The 27,141-nt window shown below is 48.6% G+C and overlaps 1 protein-coding gene, 1 long non-coding RNA gene and 1 other non-coding gene across 5 annotated transcripts; 1 reads left to right on the top strand and 2 right to left on the bottom strand.

Moving 5' to 3' along the window:
* DEFB1 (defensin beta 1) lies at positions 1-11,362 on the bottom strand. The gene is made up of 2 exons (XM_008274178.5): positions 11,156-11,362; positions 1-233 (listed from the first exon to the last, which is right to left on the bottom strand). The coding sequence occupies exons 1-2, from the start codon at positions 11,214-11,216 to the stop codon at positions 88-90; spliced, it is 207 nt and encodes a 68-aa protein (XP_008272400.1). The 5' UTR covers positions 11,217-11,362; the 3' UTR covers positions 1-87.
* On the top strand, positions 4,760-26,181 carry LOC149125223 (uncharacterized). 3 transcript variants are annotated; one of them, XR_016212210.1, is made up of 5 exons: positions 4,760-5,473; positions 16,147-16,305; positions 20,443-20,533; positions 25,125-25,192; positions 25,984-26,181. It is a non-coding gene; the product is annotated as an uncharacterized LOC149125223 (long non-coding RNA). The 3 variants fall into 3 exon arrangements; XR_016212209.1 differs by lacking the exon at positions 16,147-16,305 and having other exon boundaries at positions 25,984-26,178; XR_016212208.1 differs by lacking the exons at positions 16,147-16,305; positions 20,443-20,533 and having other exon boundaries at positions 25,984-26,173.
* On the bottom strand, positions 22,491-22,603 carry LOC127487377 (small nucleolar RNA SNORA32). The gene has a single exon (XR_007914203.1). It is a non-coding gene; the product is annotated as a small nucleolar RNA SNORA32 (small nucleolar RNA).
* Positions 26,182-27,141: the final 960 nt, after the last annotated feature.

Below are 27,141 nucleotides of genomic sequence, written 5' to 3'. Positions count from 1 at the left end.
TATCATTCATAATGCTTTCCTTTATTGAAACAATGATTAAAAATCTTTCACTGGACTTTGGAGTTGTTTCTTATAATCGCTCCCAGCTCATATGCAGCACTTGGCTCGCCCTCCGTAGCAGGTACCCTCGATTTTGGAAAAGAGCGGGCAAGAAGAATAGTGACAGGTTCCTCCATTCTTGGCGCATTTGTAATGGTCAGATCTGTGGCCGAGACCTGTGAGCAGGTCAGCACCTGTAGAGAGAGAATGAAAACACTTTAGGCTCATTTTCTGTGGCTCCGGGATCTCAGAGCCCTGGGGGAAAGCAGGAGAGATCTGTGAAGCATGTAGGAGACTTTTTTCTCCCTGGAAACCTGCATGTAATTGGTCTTTGGGGGTGCTAACAAAAAAATGAGGTGTGTGAAGAGGTCACTGGCTCACAGCAGGGTTCTGAGCAGGCTTCTCTCCTGCTAGGACTTTGAGGTGTGCATGATTTCAAGTTACTCCCCAACTAGGCTTTTTACTCCCTCTTATCACCCCCAGACTCAAGCTGCTATTCACAAAGTGCTGAAGCAGGTGTCATGCCAGGACACCTCCCTAAATTTCCTCCCACCGAGCTTGTACCTGTATTACCCTCTCTGACTTGGATTCCAGTTCCCTCACCTCCCTCCCACATCACCATTTCTGCTAAGCCCTGTGATTCTTCAGTGTCCGTCTGGAACTATGGTTACTATAGAAAGCTTTCATTGTTTCCTCCACCTGGAATTTATTCTACCTTCCCTTGGTTTCAGAGTCTCATAATGTACCTAGACCAGTCTTCTGCACCAGTAGAAACAAGGTTGCTCGGTGATACCCCTGGTCAATGACCATAAAGCCACTGTTTTGCCTGTCTCAATTGGCAGGTGTTGTGGGTTGAATTGTGTACTCTCAAAATTCCTGTGTTGAAACCCCAACTCCCAGTCCTTCAGAGTGTGATCTTATTTGGAGATAGAAACTTAGAGAGGTGAAGTTATCAGAATGGGCCCTTAATTCAGCATGACTGATGTCCTTATAAGAAGAGATTAGGACCCAGAAACACAAGAGGAAAAAAGAGACGTGGAGAGGGTGACCATCTACAAGCTCAGGACAAACACTTCAGGAGAAGTTGACCCCTCTGCCATACCTCCCACCTTCAGAACTGTGAGGGAAGGAACTTCTGTTTCAGTCTCCAGTCTGTGCGCTAGGACACCAGGAGCAGCCTGATACAATGGGCTGTCACCACCTCAGAGACAGCATTGTCTAATGCCATGGAGCTCTGATTGTGGGAAGGCTGATTTTCATAGTGTTTGAAACAGTCATCATGGTAACTTCTATCTAGTGGCTCTCTGGCTTTTTACAGTTAAGTCCAATTACTCTTTTTTTGGAAGCTGTCTAAGATTGTGCAGGGTTCTAGTGGCCTCACCATGATGTGGACCTCAAGTAAGATCACAACCAACCCAACTTTCCAAAAGTTTCCAGTTCCAGCTTTTGTCTGCCTTCACCAGCGGCTGCCAGTGTTGGAGAGGCACTTAGTGATGCTTCGTTCAGCCCTTGTGACAAGAAGGAATCTCTCCTCATTCCTCATGGTTATCTGTTACCAGGAAGGTCAGTGGAGCTAATGAACTGAACATCCTTTAAAATAAGAAAGGTTTCTTTTTGTTCTTTATATTATTGACTAATTTATGAGAGAGAGAGAGAGAGAGAGAGAGAGAGAGAGAGAGAGAGAGAGAGAGAAACACTCCCATCCTCTGGCCAACTCCCCAAGGTCTACAACAGCCAAGGATTGGCCAAGCTAAAATCAGGAACCTGAAATTCAATCCAGAACTTCTATGTGGGTGGCAGATGTCCAAGCACTTGAAGCCACTAACTGCTGACCCTCAGGGTTGGCATTAGCAAGAAGCTGGTATCGGGGGAGTGGATCTGGGATTTGAACCCAGGCACTCTGAGATGGGACATGGGCATCCCAAGTGGCATCTTGACTGCTCTGTCAAATGCCTGACCCTAAAGATTATTTTTTAAATGTTATTTTCTCCATTAATCTTCAGATCCAACCCAATGTCATGAAAATCCCAAGAGGTTCTTCCAGTGAAACTTTCAAACTGATTCTAAAACTTATTTGGCAATTCAAAGGGCCAAGGATAGCTGAGGCATTCTTGAAGAAGAAGGTGGGAGGACTTGCTTTACTGGATTTCAGGACTAATGATAGAGCCAATGTAAAGAAGGCTGTGATGACATGAAGATGGCACACACTGGAACAGAAGGCGTGTAGAAATAGCCCGTGTGTGTGGAGAGGAGACATGCGATTGTAGGGGCTTCAAAGGAGGAGTAGGGAAAGATCTGGGACAAATGGCTACTCTACAGGACAGAGTGCTTGATTCTTACTTCATCACACACACAGATACAGACACACACACAGACACAGACACACATGCAGATACACACAGGCAAAGACACACAGAATCACAGACACATGTGCAGACACAGAGATACACAAAGACACAGACACACATATAGGCCCAGAGACACACACAGATACACACACACACAGGCACACATGCAGACACAGAGACATGGATACACACACAGACATGAATGTATGGATACATTCACAAACTCAGATATACATAGAGACACAGAGATACACACAGACACAGACACAGACACAGACACACATATAGGCACAGAGACACACACAGGTACACACATAGACACAAACACACAGATACATACACAAACACAGACACACATGCAGACACAGAGATACACAAAGACATAGGTACACATATAGGCCCAGAGACACACACAGATACACACACAGACTCAGACACACATGCAGACACACATACACATCATCATCATCATCACCAGATGGATTATAAGCCTAAATGTAAGAGAAAAAAAAATGAACTTTTGGAAGATAGTACAAGAGTATTTCAAAAAGTTCATGAGAATAGAATTAAAAGATAAGCTTATTGTGGTATAAGACAATTTAAAATCCATGCATAGTGTTTTCACAATATGAATTTTCCATGAGCTTTTTGAAGACCCTTTGTTTGTGAGTTTTAAAAATCTAGGGAGACAAGTGTTTAGCCCAGCAGTTAAGAGGCCCGTGTCCCATACAGGAATACCTGGGCTCAATACCTAGCTCTGGCCCCTGACTCCAGATTCCTACTAGCAGACCCTGGGAAGCAGCAGTGATGGCTCAAGTAATTAGGTCCCTGCCACTTGTATAGCAGACCTGGATTGAGTTCCTGGCTTTCAGCATTTGCCTGTCTTAGCCCTGGCTGTTGTGAGCATTTGGGGAGTGAACCAAATGTCTAGCTCTCTCTGTCTGTCTTTCTACCTCTCAAGTAAAGAAAATAAATAAAATTACAAAAAAGGACTCTTTCCATGAACTGTTGGAAACCCACTCTCATTGGAGACTATCTTCGTGTCATTGTGGCAATGAATAATTTCTTAGACAATTATAATACATTCAACTACATTAAATAATGACAAAAACCTCGATTTAAGGTAAGTTTTCATAAACAAAGAGACAAGTTGAGATACAAGGTGACAGAGGATATTTGTAACACACAAGAGGGCAAACATGCTGAATATATAACCAACTATTACCAGAAATTCAGGACAGGGACAACCTGTGCAAAATAGGCGCAAGCAACAAACAAATATCTCCCAAGATATCCAGGGGCCGGGAAATACATTTCAAAGTACTCAGCTTATTACTGATCAGGAAATACAAATTAATCTCCACTGAGCCACCATTAAAACATACCTCCCAGATGGCTAAGCTTAAAAAATGATCACCGTTATCCAGTGTTGACGAGAATAAGGAGCAAGGACGACTTTCATTCACTGATTGTGAATGCAGCTTAGTGTAGACAACTCTGGGGTACAGTTGGGCGTTATCAAAGCTGAATGCATGTGTTCCCTATGGCCTGGCAGTATCACCAGTTGGCAATGGAAACAGGAGCCTTTGGGCACCTCCTGGACAACAGCAATGCATATGTGAACCCAGCCATGTTGCTAGGCACGAGTACAAGAAATGTGGGAAGTCATCACCATCAAGGTCAAGTGAGTGAGTCTCCCTGGTGGGAGGGGGAGCTATGACAGTGAAGGCCCTGGCAGGACTCCCCAAGGGCTAGCAGAGTCCCAGTTCTCGAATCTGCATGGTGGTTACAGGTTTTCCATGAATGCTCTTTGTACTTTATGGACTCATGTTTCACAATTACAAAATTAAAAAGTAAAAGAGTTGCCGGGGGCTTTAGGGCCTTAAACTGTGGCATAGCAGGTATAGCCACTGCCTGTGACGCTGGCATCCCACGTGGGCCCTGATTTATGTCCTGGCTGCTCCGATTTCTATCTAGCTCCCTGCTAAAGGCCTGGGAAAGCAGCAGAACGTGGCTCAAGTGTTTGGGCCCCTGCTCCCATGTGGGAGACCCAGAAGAAGCTCCTGGCTCTTGGCTTTGATGTGGCTCAACCCTGGCAGTTGTGGCCATTTTGGGAGTGAATCAGAAGATAGAAGTTCTATCTCTCTACTTTTCAAATAAATAAATAAATCTTTAAAACAAAATAGGTCATCTTCATATTCCAGAGCCCAGGACCCCAGCACTGTGGCAGCTCCCGCCTCTTTTCTCATCACTCCATTGCTCCGTGTCTGTCCCCTCCCAGGACACACAGGCTCCTTGGATAACCCTCACAGCCTCACTCTTCTGGTCTTTCCCCAGAACGGCAACCCTCCCTCTGAACGTGGCACTTACTCTCATCTTGGTCCTCACTAAGCTGGACTGAGAACTGTGAATAAGCTGTTCTGTAGCCTCTGGAGCTGCACAAACCAGAGGGATGTAGAAAATCAGGGCTCCCTTGTAGGTTAGCATGGGCGACGAGCAGGTATGGTGTGGGGAGCAACTCGGACTAGACTAAGTTACTGGAATTAAGACTTATTCTATGCATCTGCTCTCCCACAATATGGCGCTGGGAGAGGAGGAAACAGCTTCTACACAGCTGCTTCTCACCAACTTGACAAGCTGCAGGAGCTGCTCCTGATTGGAGGAGAGCAGCGTGCTCGGCGTGTGGGTAGCAGAGTTGGGATTGGTGGAAGAGGACTATAAAGGAGGAGAGAGACAACATGCACCAGGAACACCTGAGGAACATCTGAGCAGCCCCCGAGAGAGCCGGCCGGCGGTGTGCCGCTCCCCTGCGGAAGTGGGGAAAGTGGCAGGGGGAACCGCCTTTCCACGGAGGTCAAAGGGTCGGTAGCCAACCCGGGAAGAACCAGCAGCAAACCCGGGAAGGGCCGAGCAGACAAAAGAACAGCGCAGGGTCCAGTGTCGTTCCTCCGTAAAGAGGGGGAGCGACAGTATGGGTGTGTGTGGGGAGCAGGCTTCTGCCAGTCTCTATGCTCACAGCTGATGTAGTGATTCCTTCACACCTACCTTTATCAGGCCAATTCCAGCTGCATTACCAACGATCCTGAGTAAGTACAGCTGCAACATGGCCAGTTCCTGGTCAAGTGTGGGAACAGGTGTTGGATGCATGAAGGGCAGTTGTGATTACATAGCCAGAAACTAGGAAAGAGGTGTTTGGAGGTCAGTGGTGGAAGAGCAGGAGAGGGAGGAAAAGAACGGGACAGCCTTGACTTTGTCCAGACAGGCAACAATGGGTGAGGACCTTCATGCTCTCTAGATCAGGTAGCACCTCGCACAGGCCAGGGGTCGAGGAAGAGTGGCTGAAAAGATCATGGAGAGGACAGTAGACTGGAAACACTGGGGTGTGTCTTTGGTCTCTACAGAAAAGGGCCCTTCAGAGAATGAGGGTCAGGAAGGGGAGAGAGCTGGGAATGAAAGTGTAACCCTCAGGCTGCTGCAGACAGGAATTCCTGTCCTGGGTCACTGCTGTGACCCCTCCGGGAGCTCCTGTGTGGGACACTAAGCCTGGCTTTGGACAACATGAGGAGAGATAGAAGTGAAGTTTGGAAAGGAAATGAAAAGGGAAAATTGGAGAACTGGGGTTCAAGAGATAAAATTTCTTCCCCTAAAAGATCATCCGAGGGCTAACATTGTGGTGCAATGGGTTAAGCCTCTGCCTGTGAGGCTGGTAGCCCATATGGGTACCGGTTTGAGTTCTGGCAGCTCTGCTTTCAACCCAGCTCCCTGCCAATGGCCTGGGAAAGCCATGGAAGACACCTGGGCCCCTGACACCCATGTGGGAGACCTGGATGAAGTTCTTGGTTCCTGGCTTTAGCCTGACTGAGCCCCAATCATTGCAATCACTCGGGTAGTGGGCCAGCAGATGAAAGATCGCTCTGTCTCTCTCTCTGTCTCCCTTACCTACTCTCTCTGTGATTTTGCCTTTCAAATAAATCAATAAAAATATTTTAAAAAGGAAATAAGATCATCAGGTGCTGCAGGGGGAACATGACTACAGTTTTGGGGAAGATGAGGCCTCAATTTGGTTGTTCTCCTCCACCAGGACCACAGAGCAGAACCCACAGTCAGGCAGGAGTTGGCAGGAGAGCACGGCGGGGTCTACACCTCCCAAACATTTGAGACATGTGAACAACAGAGTTACAGATACACAATCTAGATTTTCACAGAGTTGCTGCAGACACCACACCCGGGGTGAAACATAAACGGCTGTGGCAGCGGGAAGTGACTCAAGACAGACCACAGCAGCAGCGCCGGCCAAGCGTATGGGCCCCTGCCACCCACTTGGGAGACCCAGATGGAGTCCTGGCTTAGGCCTGGCCCAGCCCTGCCTGTTGGTGAGTGAACCAGCAGATGGAAGACCTCTTTGTCTTTCTGTCTTCCTCTCCCCACACTCTGCCTTTTAAGTAGATAAAAATAAATAAGCATTTTTAAAAAAGACTAGTCATAGGTGAGGAATTCCATGGGTTAACAAAGGCTCTTTCCTCGGGCAGGTGGTTGGTTGGCAGCTGTGCCGGGGGCGGGGGGCAGGAGTAAGTGGTGTTCATCCCACTGTGGGCATCGAAACAGAAGCAGCAGTCACTTAGGGGAGGACTGTAGGCATTGACATGGCCAGTGGAGGCTGGAGAGGGCCAGACTTCATTTCTGTGAACCTTTGGATGCTCACTGGGGATAAAATCAATGGCACCAGACCTTCCTGCAAATCAAAATAATTTCAAGCCTATTGGTAACCCAACAAAAGCCAAGGCTTCTTCTGTACTGAGGAAGCCCCTGGAGCCCCTATTCACCCAGAAACAGAGGCAGGAGGCTCACAACCAGCAACGCCTCTTACCAGGTTCCTAAAAGTTTGAATGCAGTTGCTGCCTCGGCTGTTCCAGGCAGAGGTCCTGGGGAAGTGTGTGGAAGGCAGACAGACTCTGGAGCCAGAGCCAGGCCAGAGCCCCTGCACTGGAGTCCTTGTCGTTTGCCGGCTGGGTGTCTGAACCTCTGAGATTCTTCTGAGGGGATCCATGGAGTGTGGGGGATTGTGTCCCTGCACAGAGGAATCCTGAGGCTCTTGTGAGACGATATTCACAGAGCTGCCTTCTTCAGCTATAAAGTGCTATTCTAGGGCACTTGGGGCCTCCCACACGCTGCTAACAGGTGCCTGTCAGGTGTGGCCCCGAGGCTGCAGGGGCCTTGTCTGAGCATGTTTTTCCGGATGGGATCGAGAGGCCATTGCCAGTGTAAACCTAGCAGCTGCTGCCAGAGGTCAGAAAGGCAGAAGGAATTAGGGCAAGCAGGTTGGGGTGGGGACTACAGGCGAGGCACTCAGGTGTGGGCAAGGGAGGGTGCACAGGGAGCGCCACAGCCTGTGGGGGCAGGGAGTCATTGCCTGCTTCCTGCCTTGAGAGTACAGGAAAGGACCGGATCTGACAGGAACGCACAGGGTTCTGCAGGGGAAGGGAGGGAGGACTGGCGCCTGGGTGACGGGTTGGGGTCATTCTGCTACAGCCAAGTGCCCTTGTGGAATGGCTCTGCTACAGGGAGAATGTCCTCACAGCCAGTGCCAATCAACCTCCACGCTGCAGACAAGCCAGTCCCATTCTGTCACTCTCTCCTCTGGCAGGGGCTCACCTGACCCAGCTGCGTGTCTGCCCGCTCCAACCTTGCCTTAGAGGTTCCCTGCTACACAGCTTCCTGGTTGCACCCTGAACCTAGAATGCATGAGGCCTTGCCTCAGTTGATGGCTGGGTTTGATCCTCGGATTGTTCCCTGCTTGACATGCCTACAAAATGGGACTAATGATTCCTTGTTCCTCTTAGGGGCACGGTGAGGACTGAACTTGACTCCTGTGTATCTCTGGGCTCTTGCACCTGCTATTGTCCTGTCCACCTGTTCCTCACTGTTTGCATAGTTCATATGACTCCTGGCTGCACATCCAGACACTCAAGTAGGCAGGCAGGTGCATCAAGGTGTGAAGGGGGCTACGGGAAGGCAGCAGGGAGCCATGGGTGCAGGTGCCTATCTGGGAGAGGAATGCTGCCAAGTCGTTTGTGTTTTCGGAAGACAAAAATCTAAAACTTCTGTGACGTTTCTGGATTTTAGCTGTTGGGAAGGAATGAATTTTTCTAAATATCACGTGCACCAAATGTCCTCCATTTCCCCTTCGTGTGCCAGCCTTCCCGATAGCTCTGGATCAGGCCAGCTCCTGGGCAGTCACTGGCTTGGCACCCGAGGCTTGTGAGCACTCCACAGTGCATCTGTAGGGGGTCATTAGTTATACAATTGTCTTTCCATGCTGTGCTCTGCTCCAGAAAGGGAGGTCACGAGACTGGGGGCCTGTGTCTTCCTGGGTGGGCCCCTTTCCCAGGGCAAAGCCTGCACACAGAGGGTGCCCACCAAGTACTTGTTTTATCAGGGATGCACAACCTCAGACTTTCTTGAAGTCCACAGGCCTTGGTTCTTGTGGAGCCAGTTCAGGGACCCCAGCTGCCTTGTTAATTTGACATCATTCTATGTTCCCACAAAGACCATTTGCATGACCAAAGTGAGCAATGCAGGTTTTTTTTTTTTTTTTTTCTGGTAGAGAAGAAAACTGCTAAAGCAAACTTTGGGTCTTGTGACTGGTTCACCTTGGTCCTGGAGGCCTTGCTTTTCCCATGTATGAGAGGCCCAGGGTGGACTAGACATGCTCTGATTCCATGTGAGGGCTGGTGGGGAGCCAGGGTGGGAGATGGGGGAGGGGGCTTGCTGGGAGTAGGGAAAGGGGGGCTTGTGGGAGTGGGAGTCTCATAGGAGGCAGCACTGGGGTCACCCTGGAGGAGCCCTGCCCAGCTGCCCTGTGCTAAGGTCTGTGTTGGGCAGTCAGCAACTCTGCAGGCAGTGGGGTGGACTGAGGGCTGCAGAGACAACAGGACAGCAGCAAACCCCAAAGTGAGGCCGAGAGAATGCAGGGCTGCCGCAGTGTGGCCTGGAGACCTCAGGAGTCAGTTCCTCCCCCTATAGACAACAACACTCAGACCCGCAGGGAAAACCTGCAGACTTCTGTCCCAAGCAGTGCCCTCCACTGTGGTCCCCTTTTAAGACCTGATGAGTCTGGGATGGAGATGGCTCCTTGGACATTGTGTGTGACCTGCAGGGACCCCTGGGTGCTCAGTCCACCCCAGTTTCCCCTGGGTGGCCAGGTGGGCTCCGCTCCTTGCTCATCTTAAATATGATCAGGTTTTGGGCAGGCCCAGTGGCAGAGCCTTCCCTACACAAGAACAGATTTGTGCATCATCAGGGTCACCATGCCCTTGCCGAGGGTACCTGAGCCATCCCGTTCGTGAGCGTCCTTCAGAAAGTTCATGGAAAGTGGAATTAGGTTGGTTTTGGTGTAAACGTTCGTGAGATGCGTGTTGTTCTCGCCCGTGATTCCATGGACTTTCTGAAGACCCTCCTACGTGCTCCACAAGTCAGCTACTAGTTTTATAACAAACAGTATAAGCTAATGAACACATAACGGACACTAGTACTATCAGTGAATGAGTATACGATGCATGTTAGTATTATAAATTAATAGAAATATAATGAGGATTAGTAAGTTTAGTTACTCCTGCCTTTCCTTGGAAACACTGCTCTATTTCCTATGCTTTGAATGTAGTGTTTGTAGTCCGATGTAACAGACTGACAATAAAAACAGATTGTGCTAGAAAAGTGGCTGTCAAACTTTTTCGAGTTTGACCTGAACTGCTGTAAGAAGGAAATTTTACACTGTTGTGCAAAGCACGCGCGCGCACACACACACACGCAAACGCAACATGCACACATGCACACGCACACCCATGCACACACAGAACTGCCATGAGAGCATGATGAAGAAACAGCACATCCCCTTCCTACAACTCAGGGATAGGTGGTTTCTATCCTTTAAGAAACATGATTGCAGCAGATTACATTGATTTCTCTACCTCTCTGGTGGGTTCTAAATGGCAACAAGAACTCTTACATTTAGAGTATTTTTGTACCCAGTTTTCAGATGGGAAAACTGAGGCATAGTTGGAGTAAACTAGTGATGCTATAGAAAGGTACAATGGAATCTTTCAGGGAGCTGTCACATTTTCGAGCCCTCTGCCTGAGTCTTCTCACTTCACAGATGAGGAAGCTAAGGTTCAGAGAGGGGACCTGCTGCCCAAGGTCACTGGGAGTGAGTGACGGTTGGGACGCGATGTGCACCTGAGTCCTCCTGAGTCACACCAGGGGCATGGCTGCCCACGTGCTGAGGACCTGGCACCCTCTGGGGGACAGGAAGCCCCATCCCCGTGAGTGGGGGGCTCTCCCAGCCAGGAGACTGTGGTTGGGCTTCCCAGGGTGGGCGGAGGGTGGCCCGGGATCCCTGGCTGCCTGCACATGAGGCTGAGTTGGCCTAGGGGCAGGGGAGGCGGCTCCACAGGAGGTGCCACCCAGTGACCTGGAGTGAGGACAGGGCCTGCACGTCTCTGGCTAGGAAGCTGACCTTGCAGGGTGTGGAGCTGTCTTGCAGGTGGGACTGCCATTCCTTCACCTGGGCTACATCAGAGACAGCCGGACAGGGACGGCGGTGAGGAGAGGAGGGAGCTGTCTGTGACTGCCGGATCCCCACCAGACTCATTTCCTCTGCCCAAGGTGTAACATGCAGAGCCCGAGGGCTTGAGGGCTTGGCAGGCTTGCTGGCTGCCGCGGGATGCTCCCTAGCTGCAGATCCCTGAGCTCCTGTCTGCCTAGGTGCTTACCTGGGACGGTCTGGAAGAAGAGGAAGCAGAATGTCAACAGCAGCAAGTAGTGGATTCGCATGGTGGCTGCAGGCGGAGCTGGGTGGCAGGAGGGCACAGAAGCTCTCAGGGCAGCTGGGCTGACAGAGGTCTGCACGCGGGCCGTCACAGTCTTTATAGAGCTGCAGGATTGCACAACCTCACAGAGAGCCCAGGGGAGTGTCGCAATCCAGAGGGAAACTCTACTAAGCAGCCTTGGGTCATCTGCAAGTCACATGGGCACATTGTCCCCGTCCAGCGGCAGCTGGATCCAGCACTCAGCTGGGCACCGCCTGCCTGGCCTGTTTTTTTTTTTTTTTAAAGATTTATTTATTTGAAAGAGTTACACAGAAAGAGGAGAGGCAGAGAGAGAAAGGTCTTCCATCCTCTGGTTCACTCCCCAATTGGCCGCAACAGCTGGAGTCACACTGATCTGAAGCCAGGAGCCAGGAACTTCTTCTGGGTCTCCCATGTGGGTGCATGGGGCCAAGGACTCGGGCCATCTTCCACTGCTTTCCCAGGCCATAGCAGAGAGCTGGATCGGAAGAGGAGCAGCCGGGACCAGAACCAGCGCCCATATGGGATGTTGGCACATCAGGCCAGGGCATTAACCCACTGCGCCACAGCACCGGCCCCATGGCTTGTTTTATCTTCTAGGCTGGACAGTGCTTGGGGGGGCAGTCCTGGGCAAGGCAGCTCTCGCTAGAGTCTCTTAGCTGGGAGGAAGGGGCTGTGGATGCTCCTAGCCAGCAGCTGTCCTGCTCCAGGCTGACACGGGGTCTTCAGCTGTAATCCCACCCGATGACCTCACACTTTCCCTTCTTGCCAGCTGTGTGCCCTTTAACCCCCGAGGCAAAAGCTCTTCTTTCTCACCTCCCTCCTTATGCAGAATGTTCTCACAGACTAACATCAACCTTTCTTTCTTCCAACTACACACGCATTCCCGGGACGTTTCCTGTTGTGTGTCCCCAGGAGCCGGCCCCCAGCATGGCCCCTAGAGAAGAGGAAGCTTGGGTTCCTGGCCAGGCTGCCTGACCCTGCCGGGCAGCACGTACTGGAATCTCATTCTTTCAACTGCCTGACTGGGGACTGCAAAAAGTCACTGATTCTAAAGTTGTTTTAGAAAGATGTTATCATAGACTTTCACTGATTCTGTGAGCAGATCTCTTGTTATCTCAGCCAGGCTCTCACCTGCAGGCAGTGGAGCTAGCTCTGGCTGACCTAGTGAGAGATGACCCTGGGGGCTGGACGTCCTCTGGCCTGTGCCACAGAACTGATGGAGAAAGAGCCCTGGGCCATGGCTGCTGTGTGAGTCACTGCGGCCATCACCAGAGACATGCTGCATGTACCTTCCAGATACTCCTACTGCACCCTTGCTGGGGTGAGGGGAGAGAAGGAGGGAGGGAAAGAGAGACATAGAGAGACACACACAGAGAGATGCCCATATGGAAAGAGACAGAGGAGACACATAGAGAAATAGAGACAGAAAAAGCAGACACGCATACACAGACAGACACACACACGTAAAGAGATGGTCAGACACACCGGGAAACAGAGGCAGAAAAAAACAGAGGGAGAGGGAGAGAGAGAGAGGGAGAAACAGAGAGACCCAGAGAGATATAGACAGAAATGGAAAGAGACAAAGAAAGAGAGCAGAAAGAAAAAGATGGAGAGATACAGAGAGGGTGATAGAGGCAGAGAAACAGAAAGAGACAGAGACAGGCTGGAAGAGATTGAGGGAGAGACAGAGAGACCCCCTTCCCACCTTAGCCCCATCTCCTCCCGCACTTTCCCACGAGTCTGGGGCCCGGCTCCAGAAGCCATGTCTGGGTGACAGAGCCTTGGGTGCATGGGAGCTGCAAGGGATTCTTGGAGCATAAGAAGGTTGGGTATCCAGCATCCTGTGGGTGTTTCTGCTTTCACCAAGCTCTGAAAATGGAGACTTACTCAAACACTCCAAGGGTGTGAGCGGTCAAGTGAACCAAAACAAAAGAACAGAGTTGATTGCATGTGAATCCGTCACTTCTCTCGTTCACAATTCAAGTACACTTTTTGTTAGGTGCCAGGAAATCTTATGGAGACTCTGGGTTCAGTGAGGAACAAGCCTAATGGTGGTTTCCCTTGAAATTCTACCTGGAAAGGCGGATGGATAGCCAGGTGGTTATGATGAAGTTTTGCAAGTGCTCTGAATGGCTGCAGGTGGGCCCCTTCCTAGAGCCTCCGGACAGTGCCGAAACCCTGGAGTTCAGGATTTCCATGGCTCCAGGCCCTGGACCTTCACCAGCCTCTCTGTGGTGGGGTCCTGCTGCCAAGTTCACAGGGACGGTCCTCAGACGGTGGTGGGAAGAAGTTGGACAGTGGTTGAAGAGCTGCCCTTAGGAATATTTGGGAGTAGAAGGGAGACCTGCACCACTGGGTGATCTCCCGCACAGCACCTGCATCCAGGAATACTTATGAATTTAAAAACTATAGCTGCCATAAGTAGCAGTTCTTCTGACGGATCAGGGCCAATTCAGTTGAAAAGTGTCTGGAAAGGATTCACCATTCTGGATGCCACATAGAATTGTGTGATTCTGGGAGAAGCTCTCGAACACCAGCATTAACTGGAGTTTGGAAGAGGCTGACTCCAACCCTGATGATGACTTGCAGGGTTTCAAGCCTACAGTGGAAGAATTCATTGCAGAGGTGCTGAAAATAGAAAAAAAAAAAAAAAAAAAAACCTCTGTTGTAAGGGGAACCCGCTGATGTGACTGAGCAGTGACAATCAGTCTCCTGGTGAAAGTGAATGGGTGGAGATTTTTTTTAAAGATTTATTTATTTATTTGAAAGAGTTACAGAGAGAGGAGAGGCAGAGAGAGGTAGAGATAGAGAGAGGTTTTCCATCCGATGGTTCACTCCCCAGATGGTTGCAACGGCTGGAGCTGTGCCAATCTGAAGCCAGGAGCCAGGAGCTTCTTCTGGGTATCCCACGTGGGTGCAGGGGCCCAAGGACCTGGGCTGTCTTCCACTGCTTTCACAGGCCATAGCAGAGAGCTGGATTGGAAGAGGGGCAGTCAGGACTAGAACCGGCGCCCATATGGGATGCTGACGTTCCAGGCCAGGGCTTTAACCCACTGCGCCACAGCGCCGGCCCCAAGATTTGGTTTTTATGGATGACCAAAGAAGTTGCTTTCCTGAGATGGAATCTACACATGGGGAAGATGCTGTGAATCCCAAATAAACATAGCTAATAGGTTAGGGGAAGGGTTCCCATGCTTCGGTCCCTCACTGGGGGCACTCCCAGCCCTGGGGAGTGCAGTTAGCATAGAGGTCAGAGTCAGGTTTCCCACTTGGCCTTGGGGAATTTATTTCAGTTCTTCGCATTTGTCTTCTGTAAAATGCAGACAGCATGGCCTAGTCATGGAAGGCTTGTGTGGATTAAATAAGACAGCAAGGTCAGGCATCTGAGAACACCGATGGGCACAGCACGAGCTCCGTTTGTGTTTAGGGAAGTGAAAGGCATCTAAAACGGGGAAACAGGAGCCTGATTTCAGGACTGACCTTTTCATTGTTGAGGGTGAAGTCTTCAGGGTCTCGGCCTTCCTGTGACTCATTAGCCAATTTATTTCTCAGGGGGTGGCCCTCAGTCCAGGTGGGGAGCTTTGCCTGTCACCCCAGGACCCTTGAGGAAGAGTGAGTTGCTGTGGACGTCTGTGAAAGTGGGGTGCCCGGGGCGGGAGGCTCCCTGCAATGCCAGGTGCCCAGGGGACCTGTGCAGAAACAGTGCAGCGGCTGCAGTACCAAGCAGGGCCAGCGTGGGCAGAGAGCTGAACTAGTGTCCGGGCTTCCTCACTCACAGCTCACAAAGGTGTGGCTCTGCCCTCAGAAGCCCTGGGAGGGGCAGACAAAGGAGACTGCTGGATGCGGCTCTGGTGGCAGAAAGTGGACAGGGCCCTGCTGGCCCAGGGGGCAGGCGCCGAGCCTGCTGGGGAGGGTGACAACACCTACTGGAGGGAATGGTGCCTGAGATGAGGTGTGGGGGCAGGTGGAAGCTCCTCAAATACAGGGGGATGGCATGTCTGCGTAGCAGGGGCCGGGGCTGCAATTTGAGGAGCATTTGTGTGAATGTACGTGGTATGTGTGTATGTGTGAGCATGCACACACGTGTGCATCCATATTTAAATGTCCCATTGCACAGCTGTGGTTTTCTTCTGGGGCAGCAGGGGGGCTTTGGGAGATTTAGTTAGAGGACATAAACAAATCTGCTGCCATTCAAGACGTTGTCTGCAGGAAGTGCGGGAGGTGGTTGGAGAGAGTAAGAGCGTGAATACCCATAAGGGGATGATGGAGTAATTACGATCTTGACCAAGGCAGGGAAAGGGGTGAGAGTAGCTACAGTCAGCCAGACTCCATGGAGGATGGCAGGAGCAGACTTCCGGCTCTGATAGGCAGCAGGTGCCGCTCTGGACAGCAGGAGCAGACTTCCGGCTCTGACAGGCAGCAGGTGCTGCTATGGACAGCAGGAGCAGGCTTCTGGCTCTGACAGGCAGCAGGTGCCGCTCTGCACCAAGATGGTGCGAGGAGCAAGAGGAGCTGCCGAGGACACAACGATGACATTGAGTGCAACGAGTGTCCCACTTTGGCTTTCTGTCGAAGCAGCAGGGTCTGTACCAAGAATCCAAGTGAATGAGATGAAATGAGAGGTGAAAAGGATGTGAGTAAGAGAGGGGAGAAAGGTATGGGAAGCAGAGCAGCAGGTAGAGGGAACTGCTGGGGCTCAGTTCCAGAGGGAAGCTGGGAGCAGTGCGGATGCACCCTGGGGGCGGTGCAGATGTGCCAGCGTGATCCTGGCCATGGAGGGGGAGTTGGGATATTTACACCCTATACCCGTCAATCATCTGTCAAATACTGCTCTTAGCAGGATGCTAATTCTTAGACATTCTGGCCCCAGTATTCATACAGACAACTGGATTCTCTTGCTTTCTCTCCAAAAGGTTGATTTTGCACAAGGTGTGTGTGTGTGTGTGCATGACACGAGCAGGGCTCCATCCGTGTCTGCTGCCACAAGACCCCTGAGCTATGCACAGAGTTGTTGCTTGCATCACAGTGGACAGGTCTGGAATTCTACGTGGACCCAGTTCTAATCAGATCGTGTAAGTTGGTGGAAGTCATGGCAGAAAGGAAGAAAGTTTTGAAAAATCCCAGAGGATACCAACCTTTATGGGATGGAGAGAAGAGGAGCTCTCAGAGGGGAAGAAAGAAGAATCCAGGATCAGTGTGTGGTACAGTGGCTTAAGCCACTTTTATTTGAAAGGCAGAAGGACAGAGAGGCAGAGGCATGGGGGGGGGGGAGAGAGAGAGAGAGAGAGAGAGAGGGGTCTTCCATCCACTGGCTCACTCCTCAAATGGCCACAACAGCTGGAGCTGAGCCGATCCAAAGCCAGGAGCCAGGAGCTTCTTCCAGGTCTCCCATGCAGGTGCAGGCGCCCAAGGACTTGGGCCATCTTCCACTGCTATCCCAGGCCATAGCAGAGAGCTGTCTCGGAAGTAGAACAGCCAGGTCTTGAACCAGTGCCCGTATGGGATGCAGGCACTGCAGGTGGTGGCTTTACCTGCTATGCCACATTGCTGGCCCCTAAAATAAATCTTTGAAAAAAGAAAGAGAGAAGAATCTAGAGGAGTGAAAATCAAGGGAAGGGAGTGTGTGAAATCAAGGAGGGAGGCCATCACTGTCACAGGCAGAGCAGGTGTGTGCCAGGAACCTGCACTGGAGCTTGACCCAGGTCTGAGATCTGGCAAGGCCAAGACAGTAAGAGCAATGTCATGAACCGAAGTGAAGACGGTTGCTGGGAGGTGACTATGGAGAGTGAGGTGACCACGGAGAGTGAGGTGACCACGCAGAGTGCTGTGAGTGCATCACAGGGCAGGCCAAGCCAAGTGAGAGACAGCTACACAGCACACAGAGTGACGGAAGGGGCCAGCTCTGTGTTTAGGATGAGACTGTGAGTGACTGAGGAAAAGGGCCAATGGGCAGGGTGACCTTCACGACCCTGCACAGAGAGGGTGGGGTGCAGTGAGGCCCTTGAGATGGGGCAGGTGAACAGTCCTCCTTCGGCTGCCCATCTTTCCTTGTCTTGCTCATGGAGAGGCTGTTTCCTACATGTCAGAGGGGAGGCCTGGGCTCCCAGGTCTGCAGGACTAGAAGTGGGAGAGGGGTGAGGGGCAGGGCCGAGGCCCCAGTCAGGAGTGAGACATGGCTGTGGGTCCAGATGCACCTGGTGCTCAGTGGTCACAGTGGAATCAGTCCTGGCTGCACAGTCCCTGACATTCTAGTCTGCAGGCCCAGAGGCCTAAATCTTTGTTATCTGTCCCCCTGCCTTTGCCCTGGGCAGAACCGATTTTCCCTTTTGCCCTGGCTCTGATTAGCTTCCTTATTTCTGGCCTCTAAGGACTTAACTTTCTGTTTCTGTCACTCTTGGCCCTGGGTTAGCACCTGATTCAGATATTATTCCTCCAATCTTCTGTGTTTCAGATAGAGTTGGGGCGGGGGCTGCCACAGCACAGCACCAGGTCGGGGCTCCCCCACCCCCACCCCTGCCCTCTGGTGCTCCCAGAGCTCGGGTCTGTGAGCTCTGCTCAGGGCCCAGTCACCTCCTCTGAGAAGTCGCCTGCACCTCTGCCCCTTGCTAGGTTCCTATCATGACAGCTGTTGTGTCCTGTCCCGTCCTCCTCTCCCCCACAGTCTTCCTAGCAGTCTGAGGGAGGGTCTGAGTAGAGTCCTCTTTGTCTGTCCCCAGGGAAGGACCCAGAATAGTCAGTATTCTGCCAGAGAAGAGCGAGCGGAGAGAGGGGCTATGGACCACACGTGTCTCTCAAATCCATGTCTGGAAGTTGTGATCCCCAGGTGACTGTATTTGGAAACAAGACCTCTGGGAGGTGATTAAGGCTAAGTGAGTTGGGGCTGCTGTTGTGGCTTAGTGGGTTAAGCTGCCTGCAGCACTGGCACCACATGTGGGCACTGGTTCGAGTCCTGGCTGCTCCACATCTGATCCAGCTCTCTGCTACGGCCAGGGAAAGCAGCAGAAGATGGCTCTAGTCCTTGGGTCCTGCACCCATGTGAGAGACCACGAAGAAGCTCCCAGCTCCTGGTTTCGGCCTGGCCCAGCCCTGGGGAGCGAACCAGTGGATGGAAGATCTCTCTCTCTCTCTGTCTCTCCCTCTCTTTCTTTGAAATTCTACCTTTCAAATAAACAAGATAAATCTTAAAGAAAAAAAAAGGTTAAATGAGATGAGGGTGGGCTGTGACGGGATAGGACTGGTATCTTTACAACTAGCTGAAAACACACCAGGAAGTGCGTTCTTCCCTGGAGTCACATCTCCTGGCCCCTGGCCCCTCCAGCCCCCAGGACCATGGGCAACTCCATTGATTTCTGTTGCCTAACACCCAGTCTGGCATTTGCAGGGCAGCTGGTGCAGGCTAACACGGTGTCACCTGCATGTGTGATTAACCCTTTTCCCTCCAGCACAGTGCAACGTCCTACCCTGTTGTCCCCACCTGCTCTTCCTGTGCCCCTGTCTGAAGTCCCTTCCCCATTCTGTCCTGTGTTTGAAAGCAGACGACAGACCTCCAGTTAATACCACCTCAGGCCACATTGGGAAGGCGGCTTCTGCATTCCTTTCTGCTTTTTGGAGAAGAGTAATTACTGAAAAATGTTATGGTAGCCAGGCACACAGTCATCCATTTTCAGGCAGGAAGCTCCGAGCTTTCAGTTAGGGATTTTGTGTTTGTTTTGACTGTACCAGTCACCACGGCCAACATGTTTCCTTGTTCCCTCACCTGCAGTCGACCTTGAGTTTGGTCTGCCAAGGTCGAATTCTTGGTCGCTGGTCTCTGGCACGTGTTTCCCAGGCCACACAGCTTGCAGCCTCATGGAGCAGGCACTGTTTGTGCCAGGTGTTTATCACACTTGCAGAGCACAGGGCCTGGGCATTCAGAGCTGAGGGAACGCTGGGGTGTAGCTGTGTGGGCAGCACTTACCCTGGGGCTCCACCTGTGAAAGATCAAACACGATCTTTTCATCGTGGGATCCAGCTGGTTTCAGTTCAACTCAGGCTCTCTCTTCAGAGTCAGCTGGAGCCATGGAGGTTGAACTGGCTCCATCATGCCAGAATAAAGGAAAATACGGAGCAGAGCCCGGCCACCTCCAGTGCCACATAGTGCGTCTTGTCCTCAGAACCAGCACAGGCCATGCAGGATGGACTTGGGGCAGCCCCTGGTCACACAGACTGGGTCCAGCTCTGAGCCTGCATGCAGAGGCATGGTGCTCAGCTGTCCTGAGAGGCCGGAATGGTAACCTCTCACAGCACCAGGGGGTTGTTGGGGTCAATACGTCTGCACGGATGGCTGCGGGGCGTTGAATAAATGCTTGTCCTTACAGTGCCAACTCCCATGCCCTTTTGCTCTGTGAGGCCATTGTCAGCATCCCCTTTGTCTAGATGGCACACCTAGGCTGGCAGGGAGCGATGAGCAGTTATTGAGGAGGTGCAGTACTGCGTTCAGTCATCTGCATAGCATGGTGGGGGCCAACCTCACTTCCACAGCCAGGAAACCCAACCACGTGGAGCGTGATCACAGACCCCCGGTAACACTGCCACACAGTGTGACGGGCCTCACAGAAAGCAAGCCACTGGGATTCTGGTTCCCTCAGATGCTGGAATCGCTGACAATTTGGTGTCTCTTAGTTCACGACACGTCAAGGTACTGATCCACGTATGTCTCCATGTGTAGACACTCTAAAATGGAAACATGCCCTAAAGCTACTCGCTTCTTTCCCAGTTAGCAATTGCATTCCATTCAATATTGTTAGATCAACTTCAGTTTGATAATACATTCACAATATCAGTATTCCACCTACATGGAAGGTGTAGGTAGATTCCATCTACAGCAGAATATCTGTTTAAGATATTCAGGATATTAAAGATAACTGTTTAAAAATTGTGATAAGGTGCCCATAACATATAATTTGCCATTGTAATCATTTTGAGAGGTGCCAAGTACTTTGACACAGTTGTGCAACCATTACCACCACCCATCCACAGAACTTGTTTTCTTCTTGCAAAACTACATGAAAGATGTAGACAGATTCCATCATAGTAGAATACTTTAAGAAACACTTATTTTTAAATATTGTGATAAGATGCAAGAAACCTAATTGCTGCTAAGTGCATTTGCATTATTATTGTACAACCCTCACCACCACCCATCCACAGAACCTTTTCTCATCTTGCAGAACTGGAACCCTGGACTCATTAAACAGTAACTGCCCTTCACTCTTCTGCCCTTCTGTTTCCTGTCTATGAATTTGACTACCCAAGTCCCAGGTACTCATAGAATCCTATAGTGTTTGTCTTTTTCTGACTGGTTTTATTTCACTTAGCAGAATTGTCAAGGCTCATTTGTGTTGCAGCATGTCAGTCTTCTTCCTTAGCAAAGCTGAATAATATTCCAGTGCAGGTGTAGACCACACCTTGTTTATTCATTGATTTGTTGATAGAGACTCGGTGTTTATGTGGTTTGGCTATCGTGAACAATGTTGGTGTAAACATGGATGTACACATATCTGTTCATATTACCAATGTCAGTCCTTTTGGGTTTATAACCATGAGTGGAATTGTTACATCATTTGGTATTCTATATTTAATTTTTGGAGGAGCTACCATGCTATTTTACATCATGGCATCATTTTACATTCCTACTAGCTGTATACGAATATTTGAGTTCCTCCACATCCTCACCAGCACTTGTTTTGGTTTTGTTTAGCTTTAATTAGTTTATTAATTAATTTGAGCGTCAGAGCAACATAGAGGGAGAGATACAGAAAGCTTCCATCTGCTGATTCACTGCTGCAGATGACCATAACAGCCAGATCTGGGCCAGGTGGAAGCTGGGAGCCAGGAACTCCCTCTTGGCCTGCCACATGGGATGCAAGGGCTCAAGTACCTGAGCTATCTTTCATTGCCTTCCCAGGAGCATTAAGGGGAAGCTGAATAAGAAGTGGAGAAGCCAACATGAGTGTATTTCAAGAAGACTGTGGGGGCTGGCGCTGTGGTGTAGTGAGTAAAGCCGTCACCTGCAGTGCCGGCATTCAATATGGGCGCCGGTTCAAGTCATGGCTGCTCCACTTCCTATGCAGCTCCCTGCTGTGCCCGAAGATGGCCCAAGCCCTTGGGCCCTTGCACCCATGTGAGAGACCTGAAAGAAGCCCCTGTCTCCTGGCTTCAGATCGGTGCAGCTCCAGCTGTTGCGGCCAATTGGGGAGTGAACCAGTGGAAGGAAGACCTTTCTCTCTCTCTCTCTCTCTCTCTCTCTCTCTATGCCTCTCCTCCTCTCTTTGTAACTCTGACTTTCAAATAAATAAACAAATCTTTAAAAAAAAAAAAGAAGACTGTGCATCTTCTCACCTTCTATGTGTACTTTTTTACACCTAAGTGCATGAGCATATATAAAGTTCTTGAAGTTCTTGGTGACTCATGGAAAATAAGGAAGTCTATATGGAGGAAAATAAAAGTAGAGAAGCCAGGACTCAAATGGGCACTCCCATATGTGTGGCCAGCATATGGACTTAACCTGCTGCACCAAACACCAGCCCCCATTTTGTTTTGCTTTTTATAATAGCTACCCTAATGGTGTGAAGCTATATATCACTGTGGTTTGATTTGTATTTCCATAACAGTGATGTTAAACATCTTTTCAAGTGCTATTACATAATGCTTTGATTCCATTGATTCGAAGCACAGCCCCCTATCAAAATCTTAATGGGTTAATTATATGATCAGTGAGTATTTTGAAAATAGATCACTGTAAAGGTTAAGAGTGGGAATCCGAGAAGGAGGGGGAGGAGGGGTCAGAGGGTGCCACTATGTTCCTAAATCTGTGTATATTAAATATATGAAACTTGTATAACTTAAATAAAATAAAAATATAAAAAAGAAAAAGAAATCCCAATATTTTTTAACAGAACTAGAAAATCTATCCTAAATTTATATCTGATCTCAAGTGACCCTGAATAGCCAAAGTAAACTTGAAAAAGAACAAACTCAGAGGACTCATCCCTCCTGATTCTGAAGTCACGGAGGGATGATAATCAGCACAGTGCGGTACCGACATAAAGACGGATGTATAGAGCACCAGAACCAAATAGAGGGCCCAGCAGTGCATTCACACATATATGCCTACAATTCAACAACAGAAAAAAACAAACAACGTGATTTAAAATGGGCAAAATATATATTTATTCAAGGGAAAATATCAATTATAAGTATATATATATATATTTTTAAATGTCCCCAATAGGCTGATTGCTAGCCAGGTAGCAAAGGGTGGGAAATTTCTTTTATGGTCATGTCCACAGCAAGTGAGAAATTGCGTTCTAAAGGCCTTGGTAATGACCATAGGCAGAACATTTGTAAAACATATCCTTACTAATGAGCAGTAGACTGCTTTCATTTTTTCAGCCATGGTAACAGTGGCAATACAATAATCACAGCTCTATAACTGTATTTTTGTTGCATTTACTCACCTAACAAGTATGTTAGGAATCTGACAAACGTGCTACAGGACATTCGGCTGTAAAGCTATTTGGATATGGCGGTGATAACATCACGAAGGAAAAGCACAGAGCACGCTGACAATGAGTAGCTTAGCTTGGACAGTCACGGAGGCTTTTCCCAAGGAGATATTTACTACACAGCACAAATTCTTAGGCTGTGTTGCTAACTGAAAGGTTAAAGGGACTTCACATTTAAAGTTTTACAAAATACTCCAGTTTGTCCTTCCAAAAGGTTGTGCTAATTTACAATCACAGGTACCATTTTTCTCTGTGTTATCAATGCTGAACTATGCTTTTCATTTATGTAAAAATGACACACTTTCTGGGGGCACCTACGATATGGTGGGCACTGTTGCAGAGGTGGTTTTACCTGGGGGAATTAGAAGGGTAGTTTCTGGCCTCCAGGACCTTACTTTGGGACGGAAGAGATAGACTGCCAATAAACACATTATTTCAAAATGTTCAGTTATCTTTTAACTGGATTTCTGGTTGAGGACCTGGGATGGAATTAGGGCCTCTGGGTGAAGCACCTGGTCTAAAGCATTGGCTTACAGCCAGCGTGATTCTGCCACTCAGGAATTCTGATGGTTTCTGGAGACAGTTCTTGCTGCTCGAGCTTGGAAGGAGAGGCTCTTGGTGTCTCATGGGTGGAGGTTCAGGGTGCTGCTAAACACCACTCAGGCCCGATTCCCACAGATAAGAATTACCCAGCTCAAAATGTCAATTGTGTTGAGGTTGAGAAACTCTTGGGTCAAGGAGACAGCAAGGTTCTTGGAGCCAGAGCGTCTGAAGCTCAAATCTTAGATTATCCACTAAAACGCCATCTCGGTCATCACCAAGTTTCCTGCAGTGTGGTCTGAGAGCTCACTGTTCTGGGATTCTCACTGGAGAGAGTGAATATGAACATGAGACACAGACATGATGACAGATGTCTGTCAGTGGCAGATTTGAACTGGCTCTCTACTACAGCAAGTGGGCATCCCAAGTAGTAGCCTAACCCCCTGCATCACAACACCCATTTTCTCCCTAAAACTAAAGCTTAATTTGTTACAAAAATTTTTCATTCATTAGAAGTTATTTTTCCCCTCATTTTTGTAAAGAATGAAAAATGGATTTAACTTTGTTATTACTTTGGAAATAGGCATCAATTTTTTCTGTATTTTCTGCATAATCCATTATGGAATCACTGTTTTAAAGTGTTGCTTCTTCCCTTAACCAAAATCTCCTGTGTATTTCTGAACTTTTGGTTTTCTTCCAGGGTTGTTACAGATCAGGTGCCATTGCTTTCTGCCTGATGGATTTTTTCCAACATTTTGTGTTTCATGGTGTGAGCTTGCTGCTGCTGCTTTTAACTTTTCTATACCTGAAACAAATTTTTATTTAACCTCCATTTTTGCTGGTTCTAGAATTCTAGATTGGTAGGCTCAAAAAAAACAAAAAAACAAAAAAACAAAAACAACCAAACCAAACCAAAACAAAACAAAAACCCTGCCAGTATTGCAAAGATGTTGCTCCACTTTCTTCTCACTTGTGCTGTTTTGCATTGGGAAATCTCCTGACAAGCTTACCTTCATTTCTTTCTACATGATTTGTCTTTTTTCCCTCTCATTATCATCAGCTTTGAACAACATGATTATTATGTGTCCTGGTATAATTTTCATTATGTTTCTTGTGTTTGGGGTCTATTAAGACTTATGATTTTCATCTATTATTTTTCACTTTGTGTTTCTGTGTGGGAGCAAACTGTTGAAATCTTTACTTAATGTATGCTAAACTGATCTTCTGTATATAAAGAGAATCGAAAATGAAGCCTCATGTGAATGGAAGGGGAGAGGGAGTGGGAAAGGGGAGGGTTGCGGGTGGGAGGGACGTTATGGGGGGGAAGCCATTGTAATCCATAAGCCATACTTTGGAAATTTATATTCATTAAATAAAAGTTAAAAAAAATAAAGTATATGAAACTTTCAAAAAAAAAAGACTTATGATTTTCATAAAACTTGAAAAAATTTCAGATTGTATTTCATTAAACTTTCCTGTGTTCTAACATCTTTTCAATTTCCTTTGAGAACTCTATTGTCTATGTTTTGTTTTGGAAAATTTCAATTGCTGTGCCTTCAAGTTTAGAAATGTTTCTTTCACCAATGTCCAACCTGCCTCTAATCTCATCTAAAGCAATTTTCATTTCAGATGTAATTTTCACTCCAGGAGTTATATTTTTATCCTTCAAAATAATCTTTGTTAATATCTGACTTTAAAAAATTGTGATATAATTAAAATAACTTTCAATGTCCTTGAATGCTAAATGTAAACTCTGTGTCTATTCTAGGACAATTTTCATTGATTGATTTTTCTCTTTATTATAGGCCATATTTCGCTCCTTCTTTGTATGCCAAGTTTAGAACAGAAGCCAGGCATAGTGAATTTTACTTTGGTGAGTGTTGGATATTTTTGCATTATAACTCTTTCTGGGAGTCTTTCCCTTCTCGGATTGCTCGCTCACACACAGGTGCTGTTCAGACCACAGATCTCTGGGTTCTTTCGCTGTGTAGCTCTCTCTCTGCCAGCACTGTGTGTTCTCTGGACGCTGTGGCCTCCCGCATTGTCAGTTCCGCCTCCATGATTTGGGTGACTCTTCCTGTGCTGCAGCCTGGACTCCCTCTCGGCAGTGAGCTGGGGGCAGTTCTAGGGCTCTACTTTGTGGCTCCCGTATCAGAGATCACTGCACTTTGTCACCCAGTGTCAAGGGTCTTGAGAACCATTCTTCACCTTGAACCTGATTTTGAACTTTCTCCTAGGACTTTCTATCAAGTGTCCTTACCACTGTCCATTTTCTGCCCGCCCTTTAGACTATGCAAACCATTTTTATACATTTTGAAGACTAACACTCTTCACAGGTAGACACAGTACAAGTCTAAGGTTTGGGGCTCCTTTGCCTGAGCAAGTGAACACTTGGCTGAAGCCCACTGGTCCGATCCTGTCTTTGGATTGTAGTTCTGAAGTCACGTCTTTCTCAGTGTTCCAGGTTTCTAATGGGTGCAGCCTGGCAGTGGAGCTTCTCAGAGCCCCTGCACCTCTAGTATCTTACTGCTCCCTCTGTGTCTTACCCTTGGGCGTGTCACTGTCACTGCTTTAGATCTGACTATGTCACACTGTCCTTGGGAGGGCCAAGGTCCACCCTTGCCCTGAATTGCCCTGGACTCTTCCTGTTCCTTCTGCCTCCAGAGGAAAAGCAGCAGAAGATGGTCCAAGTGCTTGGGTTCCTGCCACCCACATGGGAGATCCGGATGAAGCTCCCGGCTCCATAGCGGCCATCTGGGGAGTGAACAGGCGGATGGAAGGTCTCTCTCTCTCTCTCTCTCTCTCTCTCCTTCTCTGTAACTCTGACTTCCAAATAAATAAATAAATCTTAAAAAAAAAAAGAAATGATGCACCTATGGATAAGCCCTCGGCCTAAGGGTGCAGTTACTGAGGATGTGTGCTAGCAAGCCAGAGACGAAACCCAGCTTTCGTGGGCTCTTTTGGTGTTGTATTTGAGATACATAAGCCTGTGGTGTGGGTTGTTGGGTGTCTTATCTGTGATGAAGCTGTGTCAGATCCACTCTGTGCTTCTTTGTTTCTGTGCTTCTAGTGCCACCAATGCTTTTCTTGAGAAGCAAATTTTATTTTGAGAAAATTTCTACTTCAAATCCTTTTTGAAATATGAAAGCAGAATATATATATATACACACATACACATGTATAAAATACTGGTGTTATAATTCATTCTGATTAATGCATTAAACAAATTGCATAAGAGTTTTATTTTAGATTTACTTATTTGAAAGAGTGACACAATGGGGAGGAGCGAGAGAGAGAGAGAGAGAGAGAGAGAGAGATCATTTAACTGCTGATCTGCTGGTTTACTCCCCAAATGGTTCTAACAGCCAGGGCCTGGCTATGCCAAAGCCAAGAGCCAGGAACTCCATCTGATCTCTTACACGGTTGGCAGGGACTCAAGCACTTGGGTCATTTTCTGCCTTCCAAGGTGGATTAGCAGGAAGCTGGATTGGAAGCAGAGGTGCCAGGATTGGAACCTGCACTCTGATACATGATGTTGATGTCACAACAGAAGCTTAACCTGATGCACCACAATGGCAGCTCCCAGAGGAATATTTTTATTTACCTAGTTGGAGACTCTGCGTGCACTTTGACAAAGCAACAGGTCCATGTAAATCCACAGTTCAGGAAACGTTCCGCCTGGTGGTGTCCTCTTTCCCGCACATACCTTCTCTTTCTATACCTAGTAGAGATGCCTGAGAGATGCTGGATGGGCGCTGCAAGCTTCCACTTCCTCCCCAGCAACCCTTCCAGCACGTGCTACAACGCCTCTAATTTCTTTAC

This window comes from Oryctolagus cuniculus, chromosome 8 (assembly GCF_051225735.1).
Source record: "Oryctolagus cuniculus isolate XC-2025 breed Fujian yellow rabbit chromosome 8, ASM5122573v1, whole genome shotgun sequence".
Classification (NCBI taxonomy): domain Eukaryota; kingdom Metazoa; phylum Chordata; class Mammalia; order Lagomorpha; family Leporidae; genus Oryctolagus; species Oryctolagus cuniculus.
The sequence above is the reverse complement of the archived record's forward strand: the minus strand, read 5'-3'. Positions and strand labels throughout refer to the sequence as shown.